Raw genomic sequence first — 11,371 nt, 5'->3', positions numbered from 1 at the left:
ACATCAAACCAAACATTTGGATGTCAAATCCTTGTTGTAGAACTACTAATAGACACAACAACATGAATGAATCTCAGAATGATAATGTTGAGTGAAAGAAGCCAGATAAAAGAAAGTACCATACTGCATGCTTCCATTTACATGAGATTCTAGAAAATGCAAACTCATCTATAGAGACTGAAAGCAGATCGGTGATTGCCTGGGATTTGAGGGGAAGGGAGGGAAGAAGGGGTTGAAAGGGCACAAGGACACTTTTGGGGGTGATGGAAAGGTTTATCTGGATTGTGTGTGTGTGAGTGTATCGCCGATGTATACATACATCAGAATTCATTAAATCATACATCTTAAATATTTGCAGTTTATTACGTGTCAATTATGCCTCAATAAAAGTATAAAAAATCATTAGCTGGTCCAGCCCCGTGGGGCAGCGGTTAAGTGCGCCTATTCCGCTTCTCAGCGGCTCGGGGTTCCCTAGTTCAGATCCTGGGTGCGGACATGGTACCACGTGGCAAGCCATGCTGTGGTAGGCGTCCCACATATAAAGTGAAGGAAGATGGGCATGGATGTTAGCTCAGGGCCAGTCTTCCTCAGCAAAAAGAGAAGGATTGGCAGTAGTTAGCTCAGGGCTAATTTTCCTCAGGAAAAAAAATCACTAGCAAGGAAAACATGTTTGTTTTAAGCCATTAAAATTAACAAACAAAAAATACTTCTTATAACCAAGTAGTACCTATACCCAGAACACCATATGAGTACCTTCATTCAGTCAGTCAGTTGTTCAGCATTTTTGCACATCTACTGTGTACCATGCACTCTGCTGGGAACAGTGTTAAACAAGACAGATAAGACCCCTACTCTAGGGAGGTGACATTCTGGTGGAGGGGACAGATCAACAAGTAATAATAGTAAAGAGCAGTAAATGTTATGACAGGGCAAGAACGGGAAACTTTGCAAACATTTAGCCCGATTTTCTAAGCTGATTAATTGGTAGTAGATGCTTAAAGCTGTGTTGAAAAGAATTCTGAAGCTTAGCAGGATCCCATGCACAAGGAGGGGCAGTGACGGTGAGTACCGCGCACTTCCCAACACAAGGCTGTACTGTTAAAGTTGCCCTTATCATAGATTTCCCGATAGGATGACTATTTCAACGATTACGAAAGTGTTTGAGAATAGTGAAGATCTCTTGTTATAGACCAGTTTTTTTTCAGAGCATCATTTTTAACTCAAAGTGTTTCTTGTTGGGGAAACATCAACCTTCCAGACCGTAGTGTAGACAGAGGACAAGTGCTCTTTTGTTCTCTGAAGTTCTGTTTTCAAGTGTTTTTTACCCACTTATGTGACTGTGTCTGAGCCTTTGCTAAGGGTGCTGCAGCTGGATTCTGTAGTGGAACCAGGTCCAGAAAAAGAACTGCTAAAGAATGCAAGTAAACAGGATGTCAGATGTTATCCTTAGCCTATTTCCCTAAACATAGCTTTTTGGCTGCAAAGTAAAATGCCATTCTTCTAGCTTCTGCTTATACACAGTGATGGCCGACAGCAGGCACAATCTTCATTTGCCTGGTGTGTTGTCACCATGCAACTCAACATGTTTTGCAAGGAACGATCGTGATACACCATCACAGTCTGAAGACATCCGGCCATTTCTTGGAAGAATTTTCTCAGCCTACCTTCTTTGAGCCCTGTTGTGCCAGCACAGCTCCTTACGACGTTCAGATCTGTCTGACCTAAGAGCCACTTGGCATCTTCCTCTTGACAGAAGCCAGATTTTCACTGGGGCTAGACTATTTATTGACAGCGTTTTCCCAGACTGGCCCATGAGTGTCTCCTTTCCAAGGTCCCCTGAAGTGCTGGCTCACCTCTGTTTTCCAAGAGCACTTACTTCCTTTTCTCTCCTCCCTCCCCAGCATCCTCCTGACTTCCTTCCCTTACAGCTTCTTGCACTATTGGGGTTTTTTTTGGTGTGTGTGTGTTTCTTCTTTTTTTATCCCAATGAACTTGCTTCGCAGATTTTGAAAAACGAATGCTATACAAGATTTTTACAGTCATTCTATTTCCACATCTTTGAATGTGATCTCTGTGGTTTTAAAATTCCATAATTTGAGTGAGTTCCACCGTTGTCTAAGAAAAGTTGTTTTAAAGCTTGGTTCTGCAAGCACCAGAAGAGAACTCATAAAAAGGAAGACAACAGCAGATGCAATCGCGGATGTGGCTTAGTCCTTGCAGCTGCCCCCGAGAGCTGTTTGGAGCGCACAGTCCTCAGTAATGAATCCAGAAGAGCGAATCGTGACATGGCTTATATCCTTGGGAGTTTTAGATTCCCCCAAAAAGACCATCTGTGATCCGGAGGAGTTCTTGAAGTCCTCGCTGAAAAATGGGGTAGTACTGTGCAAACTGATCAACAGACTTAGACCTGGCTCTGTAGAAAAGGTAAGGGGAATTTGCAGTACCTTTGGGATGGCTTACCGCCAGGGAGCAGAAATAATGTAGCTCTCGAGACGTTCTACTGCCCGGGCGGTGGGACTCTCCTGCTTTAATCTTCTTCTAAGAGTTAGACATTCTTTCTTACTGTTTTTGTAGTTTGAAAAAGTCAGAAAATTAAATGTTATCCTTTAGTAATTGCCCCACAAATATTAGTATAGTACTAACCTGATACACCACTGGTACCAGGAGACAAGAACACCTATATCACAAGCTCACTCTGTCAGAGAGACAAGTTAGCACCAGGGCATGTTCTGAACATGGGGTGCATATGGGTCCGTGTAATAATGGGATGATTTGTAACAGATATGGATGGTGTTTATTGACAGTTTAACTAAAATCAACGTAGATTTTCTTCTCAAAGCAATGAAATATCCATTGAAAGAGAGGCTATTTAGCAAGCAGGAAAAAGAATCCAAAATGTCACATAAGCTTTGTTAAAACAATAGAAACCAAATATATGTTTCAAATGCAACATGTGTTCAAAGTGAAACTAACCTTACTCTCTTTTAAAAATCCAAAATTTTTGTTGTTGGAAACGCATGATCAAGAGGCAGGATAATTTTTAAAGCAGGCACCTTCAGTAAGTTGAACTGTAGAGTCCTACAATGATTTTCTAAAAGCCAGCAGGCAATGTGACTCTGAGTATAGTTCTTTTGCCTTCTTGAACCAGTTTGTATTTTTATTGAACAAATTCATTTACTTAGAATTTCTTAAACTTGAAAAATGGTGATAAAATGATGATAAAATGTCGAGAACAGTGATCAAATGTAGAAAACAGCAAAGGGGAAAATATCATTTTAATAAATTATCGTGAGGAGGAGGGAAAGAGGTAATAAGTTGAAAGCAAGAACCAAGCTCAAAAAACTGTCTGGGTCTCTCTAATTTGCTATCATTGCACTTTGGCAAAAAGCATGAGAAAAAGTTTGTAAGCAGAGACGGCTTGAGACTAAAGGTTTGGTGACATTTGAAACAAAGACCGACCGTTTAGATTTTTGCATCACTTCCTTCGGTGGTTATTTCTCTTCCTGCGTTGACAGCAATGTTGCCCCTTGCCGTAAAGAGCCTACCTATCTAGTCGTCAATGAATGAGGGATATGGTATGCTTGGCATGGATGACAGTCTCCAAGTGACATTTGACTGTTTCTCTAGTACTGCCTGGAACCTCAAACTGAAGCCGACTGCATCAACAACATCAATGACTTCCTGAAAGGATGTGCGACCCTTCAAGTGGAGGTAAGCTTACTCATGTGGTCTTCCTCGTTGTCATCATTTTTCGCTCTGCTAATTGAGATGGTTTTGTAGTAAAACTGCTTGGTTTATTTTCATTGTTAAACAGAGGAAGCATTTGATGCAAACCGTGGTTGAGATTGGTGGTCTCCAGTGGTGGCTTGCTAGTCTGTCTTTTCCAGAAACCAGTTCCAAAATGAAGCAAAACAAAATCAAAACTCAAAATATGATATCTTTGAAACACAGCATCCAAGCCGTGAAGGCAGGCTTCCGGTGACAGTGCTTGTGTGGATGTGAAAGCAGGCTTCCGGTGACAGAGCATGTGTGGCGCGCTTCCCTACTAAGGGGAACCAAAAGGGGCCCACTGGCTCCTGCAGAGAGTCATTGCAATCCTGCTGAGTTGGGAAGAGAGGAAAGTCTATTGTCGCTTTTTCCCACTTTAGAACACAGGCCTTGAAAAGCTGAGAGAACCCAGCCCTGAGGTAGAAATCATATATTCAATTACACTGCATTATTTTATACTATATGGATCCTCACAGTATGTATAGGGGGTGTTACTGAAAGGGAGATGGTACTTTTGCCTGTGTGTCAAGTTACTTAACTTCTCTGTGCCTCAGTGTTTTTATCTGTAAAATGGACACAATAATAGCTACCTCATGAGGTTGTCTTAAGGATCAAATGAGATACTACATAATAATTTAGGGCTAAGAGCTCCAACTTCATAAGATCTATGAGATAATGCAGGTAGAGTGTCCATCACAGGACCAGGGACGAAGAAGTGCAGACTTGCGTTAGGATTATTCTTTGTGGAGAAGCATTAGTAGTGGTTTGAGCATGAACTCTGATGCTAGACTGCTTGGCTTCAAATCTCAGTTCTCTTTCTTTAGTACCTTTGTGACCTTGGGCATGTTACTTCATTATGCCTCTGTGCCTCAATCTCCCCACCTGTAAAATGGGAGTAACAGCAGCACCTCTCTCTTAGGATTGGGGTGAGATTTCAGGGACTCCATGTCCTCGGAAGAGTGCCTGGCACATAGTAAGCAGTTTGCAAGTGTTAGCTAAGAGTAGTAAATAGTAGTACAAGAGGCTTTGCCCCAGATACACTTTGCTTTCTTCAGAATTTTTCCTAAAGTTGGCCGTAGCCTCAGGCTATACTTCTCTCAGAATATTTTATTCCAGGTTTCCCTACTGCCTAATTATAGCTCTGTGTGTGTGTGGGTGTGTGTGTGCGCGTGCGTGCTCACGTGTGTGTGGGCATGTGTATGTGTGCATAGGCACATGTGTGTGTGTGGTTTTTAGGTACGTGTAGCCCAAGACCACTCTATATCCTTTATAGAATGATGTCTATTAGAGAACAGATCATGGTATTTTCTTTTCTTATTTGTCAAATAAAAACACGGTGAGGTTGCCAATGATTTCTGCGCTCTGAAGCTGCCAGAAGGTGCACTAAGCTTCTCTGCAGTTCTAAGAATGCTAGATGATACAGAAACACCTCCTGGGTCCGGCATTGTTGGAAAATGAGTCATTCACAAAAGCGGATTTTTCTGATAACTAATGCTTACCCCTTTAAGCACCAGTGCTTAAGATATTTTCATCTACTTTGGGTACAAATCATTCTAAAAAGTATATCATAATTTTCATTTCTTAAAGGAAGAGCATTGGACATATTTTTCTTTTTTTTTTTTTAAAGATTGGCACCTGAGCTAACAACTGTTGCCAATCTTCTTTTTTTTCCTGCTTTTTTCTCCCCAAATCCTCCCAGTACATAGTTGTATATTTTGGTTGTGGGTCCTTCTAGTTGTGGCATGTGGGATGCTGCCTCAGCATGGCCTAATGAGCAGTGTCATGTCTGTACCCAGGATCCAAACCCTGGGCCGCCAAAGCGGAGCGCACGAACTTAACCACTCAGCCACGGGGCCGGCCCCCCTTTTTTTTTCTTAGTTTTTTGATAATCCAGGCTGGCTTAAACATTGTGCGGCTATCGTAATAAGGCCATCTGTGGCATCATGGTTAAGCACATACCTTCTCTAGTTTCACAAACTTGGGTCAGAGTCTTGGCTTGGTCAGTCACTGACTGTGTGACTCTGGGGAAAGCTACTTGGCCTCTCTGTGCTCCAGTTTCCTCACCTGTATAATGGAGACGCTAGTAATATCCACTGCATAGGACTGTTTTAAGGATCAAATGAGATAATGCATCTAAGGCACTTGATATATCACTGCACGTAAATCATGAATAATAGCTGCTTGCTGTTACTGCTATTACTGGGTAGCATTGTATGCAAAATTATGCCTGTAAGAGGTATATAGGAGCCATATCGAGGCACTCCTTGAATCCTGAGGGAAATCAATAAAATCAATACGCAAGAAATGAGACTGGAAGCTGAGCTGGGTGCACCCAGCAGCGAAGAATACTTACTATTCAGGGGCCAGCCTGGTGGTGTAGTGGTTAAGTTTGTGTGCTCCACTTCAGTGGCCTGGGGTTCACAGGTTGGATCCTGGGCACAGATCTAGCACCACTTGTCAAGCCATGCTGTGGCGGCATCCCACATATAAAAAATGGAAGAAGATTGCCACAGATGTTAGCTGAGCAACAATCTTCCTCAAGCAAAAGGAGGAAGACTGGCAACAGATGTTAACTCAGGGTCAATCTTCCTCACACACAAAAAAAAGAGAATACTGACCATCCAGACTTAAGCTCCCAGGTAGCTCAAAGACAGACCTAAACACAAATATTTGCAAAGTTAAAAAAGTAGTTTTTTATTGAATATATTTGACATATAACATTGTGTAAATTTAAAGTGTACAATATGTTCCTTTGATACATTTATATATTGTAATATGATTGCCGTTGTAGTGATATTTATCACATTACATAATTACAATACAATATTGTTGTCATAGTCAGTATACTATGTATGCCGTTACTATGGTTTATTCCCTACACATGCAAGTTTGTATCCTTAAACAACATCAGTTTTTGTCCCCCAGCCCTCATTACCTGGAAACCACCATTTATTCTCTGTTTTTTTCCAGTTTGACTTTTTTAGAGTACACGTATAGCTGATAACCAACAGTACTTGTCTATCTCCGTCTGACTTATTTCACTCAGCATAATGCCCTCAAGGTCCGTCCATGTTGTCGCAGATGGCAAGATTTCATCTTTTTTTACGGCTAAGTGGTATTCCATTGTATATATCTACCACATCTTTTTTTATCCAATCATCTGTTGATGGGCATTTGGGTTGTTTCCATATCTTGTCACTTTAGACAGAGTATCTCTCAGGTCTAGCATACCGAGCACAGTGCCTGGTATAGGACACGCTTAACAGATTTTGGTTGATGCTATAAAACTGTTAATGTACAAAAAGCAAGAAGAGCAGGGCTTGAGTATTGCCCAAAAACACGCAATTATTTACCCTAAGAAAGAGTGTCCGCTTGAAATGGTCAGTTTGGAAATGTAGAAAAACAAAGCCAGAGAGGCAGCACTGACAACGTGAGGACTGGCTGTGGGGCATGGTGACCACATTAAAGAGCTGGCGTCTTCTGTCCCTCTGAGCACCCAGTCGGCCTCTCCAGGGGACCTCCATCTCTGTGTGCTCATATGGCCATAGTGTCCTAGGGGCTCTAGAGGATCACACAGCTAGCAACTGGCCAGGGAAGTCTGCTGAGACCCCAGGGGAAAAAAGCACTCTCTAAAGTGCCTCCCCAACTTTGATAGTAGCCTTTGACACACAAAAGTTTTTAAATTTTGGTGAAGTCAAATTCACCTATTTTTTGTTTTGTTGCTGTGTTTTGAGTATCATATCTAAGAAACCATTGCTTACTGCAAGGTCATGAAAATTTCCTCCTATGTTTTCTTCTAAGAGTGTTATAGTTTTAGCTCTTATATTTAAGTCTTTGATCCATTTTGAGTTAATTTTTGTATATGATGTGACATAGGGTCAAAATTCATTCTTTTATATATGGATATCCAGTTGTCTCAACACCATTTATTGAAAAGACTATTCATTCTGCCACTGAATCGATTAATGTAGCTATGTAGTAAGTTTTCGAATCAGAAAGCGTGAGTTCTCCAACTTTGTCCTTCATTTTAAAAATCATTTCGGCTCTTCTGGATCCCTTTGTGTGCTCATATGGATTTTAGGATCAGCTCATCCACTTCTGCAAAAAAGTCAGCTGTAATTTTGAAAGGGATTGTGTTATCTGTATAACACTTTGGGAAATATTGCCATTATTGCCATCTTAACAATATTAAGTCTTCTGATCCATGAACACAGGATGTCTTTGCATTTATTTAGGTCTTTTAAAATTTAATTTAACAGTGTTTTGTAGTTTCAGCATACATGCCTTGTACCCCCTTGGTTCAATTTATTCCAAAGTATTTTCTTCTTTTTGATACTATTGTAAATGAAAGTGTTTTCTTAATTCCATATTCGGATTGTTCATTGCAAGTGTACAGAAATGCAATTGATTTTTGTATAATGATCTTGTATCCTTCAACTTAGCTGAAATTGTTCATTAGTTCTAATAGCTTTTTTTTTTTTTGCTTTCTTGTGGTTTTCTTGTAGAAGACCTGTACATGTGTACATGTGTGCAAAGAGAGAGGTTTACTTCTTCCTTTCCTATCTGGATGCCTTTTATTTCATTTTCTGGCCCAATTGGCCTGGCCAGAGCATTCAGTACGATGTTTAATAGAACTGATGAGAGCGGACATACCAGTCTTGTTTTCCATCTTAGGGGGAAGCTTTCAGTCTTTCACTACTAAGTATGATGTTAGCTGTGGGGTTTTTTGTGTGTGTGAGGAAGATTCGTCCTGAGCTCACATCTGTGCCAATCTTCCTCTATTTTGTATGTGGGACGCCTCCACGGCATAGCTGATGAGTGGAGTAGGTTCATGCCCAGGATCCAAACCTGCAAACCCGGGCCGCTGAAGCAGAGCGTGTGGAACCACTCAGCCATGGGGCCGGCCCCAGCTGTGGGTTTTTCATAGATGCCCTTTATCAGTTTGAAGGAGGTCCTTTCTATTCCTAGTTTTTTGAGTGTTTTTATCATAAAACAGTGCTGGATTTTGTCAAATGCTTTTTCTGCATCTGTTAAGATGACCATTGGTTTTTGTTCTTTATTATATTGCTATGTTGTTACATTGATTAACTTTCGCATGTTAAATCTATCTTGCATTCCTGGGGTAAATCTCAGTGAGTCATGTTGTATACGCACATAGATATTTGTGCACGTCTGTAATTATTCTTGAAGCATCTTTCTTCATAGAAACGAAATTACTGTGTCAAGGTTTGATACATAGTCTCAATTCCCCTACAAAAATGCTGTACGAAGTTATACTCCCACCAGTAGTGCAGAAGGTGCCTTCTTCCTCATGTGCCTGGCAACACTCGATATTACTTATCTTTAATGTTTGCTAAGATGTTGGGTGAAAATGGTATTTCATTTATTGCTATAATTTGAATTTCCTGATTCCTGAGTTTGGACATCTTCTCACCCCTTTATAGTCCATTTGTATTTCCTTCTCTGTGAACCAAATATATCTTTCTTATTTGTTTACAGAATGGAGAAGGCAGGGAGGATACTCAGGCCTCAAGAGAAAATCTTCCAGAACATTTGGAAAAATCCTCATGTCTAGAGTACCACTAATGTGACCAGGAAGTCCCTTGACAACACTATTCTAGCAATGGTAGTTTTGTTTTTGTTCTGCCTTTGAATTTGGTGGGTGTCAGGCACATACACAGTTCTTCTGATCATTCCAGTGGTCTGAGTGGTACCTCTCTGGCTGCGCTGTCCTGGCTCCAGCCCCAGGGATGATTGCTCTGTGACAGCTCTAGTCCTGTGGTTTTCCTTTCAGCCAGGCTTTCCCCCTGTCTCATCCCCAGCAGGTACTCCTGCTTTGTCCCCTGCTACCTTTACTACCAACCCATTGCCAGGGATGCCCTACCATCTTCTATTCTGCTCCCGGGCCAAGCCTACTTTGTAAGAAGATGTTTTCTTCATGAAGCATTTCATTGAATGTATATGAGGCTCAGTCAGTATTTCTTTCTCTCTTTCTCTTTCTCCCTCCCTCCTTCCCTCTCTCCTTTTCTCTCTCTCTCTTTCCAGTACCAGCTGGTATCAGTATGGCTTTTTCTTTGCCCCCACCCCCTCACTGCCTCCTGTCTCCCTGAGTCACTCCATCTGCCTTGTCACTGGAACAGCATGGGTGCCCTCCCCAAAGTAAGGCCTGTGGGACGGACAATTTGCCATTTCCCAGGGGCCGCTCTGCAGGGGAGCAGTTCTGGAAGGAAGGCAGCTCTACTAATGATCATGAGTCAAGGCTAAATCTCCTACAGGAGAGCTCCAGCTCAAGGAGAGCAGACCCTCCCTGGAGGAGTTAGGCACCAGGCCAGGCAACTAACCACCAGCTGTAATGGGGATCAGCAGACTTTCTTTCCAGCCCTGGCCCTGCTACTTGTATGAAGTCAGAGTCCCCTTCTCCAGGCCTTGGTTGACTCACCTGTAAAGTGAAGAGACTATGGCAAGGATTGGTAATGTCTAACTGTCGGACACACTTTTTTGGTTTTTTTTGAATTTTAATGCGCTTTTAATTTTGGAAGAATTTTAGATTTACAGAGAAGTTGCAAAGACAGTACAGATTCTTCCTGAATACCCCGCCCCCAGCCTCCCCCATTATTAACATCTCCCATCGCCGGGATGTCTTTGTTACAACTAAGAAACTGGCACTGGCCAGACCCCAGCCCTTTCCCATTTCGGTCCTGTCTGTCCCAGGGTCCCACTCAGGCTCCACACCGTCGCTGGTGGGTGTGTGTTTAATTACACTTGAAACTACACATTCAGGAGACCACACTACACTCCAGGGTCCAGGCTGACGTTTTTACACCCGTGTGTGCCCGTGTAACCACCCCCAGAGCGAGATACGGGACATTCCCGGCTCCCAGGAGGCTCGCCGGTGCCCCCTCCAGTCGGTGACCCCCAAGGCCATCACTCAGTCTTGCCTGCACTTGACATTCACACCTCTGGGCTCACGTGCGCCCTGGAGTCTGGTTTCTTTCTCCCACGTTCTCCATGAGACTTGTCCATGCACGTACATGCGTGTGTGTACACGTGTGTGCATACATGCGTGTGCATGGTGTGTGCACATGTGTGTGCCGGACTTTGCTCTCTTTCCTTGCCGGGCCGTCTCCTTTCTCAGTGGTGTCGGACACACTTTTTAACTGGCCCCTTTCCATCAGTTTCAGCTGGGCAAAGCTTTGTATGTTTAGCTGCTCTATTTGAGCTAGTGGGAAGATTAAAGAGGATTTTGGTAAGTTTTTTTTTTTCTCCTGTTAGCAAATCTGACGTTCCTAATGGAATTTGCATGGGTTACATTAAATGACACCCACGACTCTGGCCATCCTAATCTTTTACCGACTGCATTGTATTTCTGTAAAGATTGGACTTCAAGTACGGTTGTAAATATTTCCCGTCTATCACAAACCGTTTTATTCTCCCTCAAAGAGCCTATTTGATTTGGGGCCTGTTATCAGACAGCCCAGGAAGGGCATCCGGGATAGTTCGGGGAAGGGAGGTATGTGGAGAGCCCCTGGAGAGCGCTTCCTGGCTTGGGTGTCTCAGCGGCTCATCATAGAGCTTGGGGCTTCCAAGCTGCATCTGAGGGTGG

The 11,371-nt window shown here is 42.6% G+C and overlaps 1 protein-coding gene across 4 annotated transcripts in view; it reads left to right on the top strand.

The window, feature by feature from the left end:
- Positions 1 to 1,509: 1,509 nt before the first annotated feature.
- The window catches only part of ARHGEF6 (Rac/Cdc42 guanine nucleotide exchange factor 6), a 105,739-nt gene continuing 95,877 nt past the window's right edge, over positions 1,510 to 11,371 (top strand). For 2 of the 4 annotated variants that reach the window (XM_070605879.1, XM_070605878.1), the window contains exons 1-2: positions 1,590 to 2,424; positions 3,628 to 3,711. In XM_070605879.1, the coding sequence (XP_070461980.1) occupies positions 2,260 to 2,424; positions 3,628 to 3,711 (249 nt within the window). In that variant the 5' untranslated portion in view covers positions 1,590 to 2,259. Of the gene's footprint in view, positions 2,425 to 3,627; positions 3,712 to 11,371 lie in introns of all 4 variants that reach the window. The other 2 variants (XM_070605883.1, XM_070605880.1) reach the window with 2 other exon arrangements.

This window comes from Equus przewalskii, chromosome X (genome assembly GCF_037783145.1).
Source record: "Equus przewalskii isolate Varuska chromosome X, EquPr2, whole genome shotgun sequence".
NCBI lineage: Eukaryota > Metazoa > Chordata > Mammalia > Perissodactyla > Equidae > Equus > Equus przewalskii.
The sequence above is the reverse complement of the archived record's forward strand: the minus strand, read 5'-3'. Positions and strand labels throughout refer to the sequence as shown.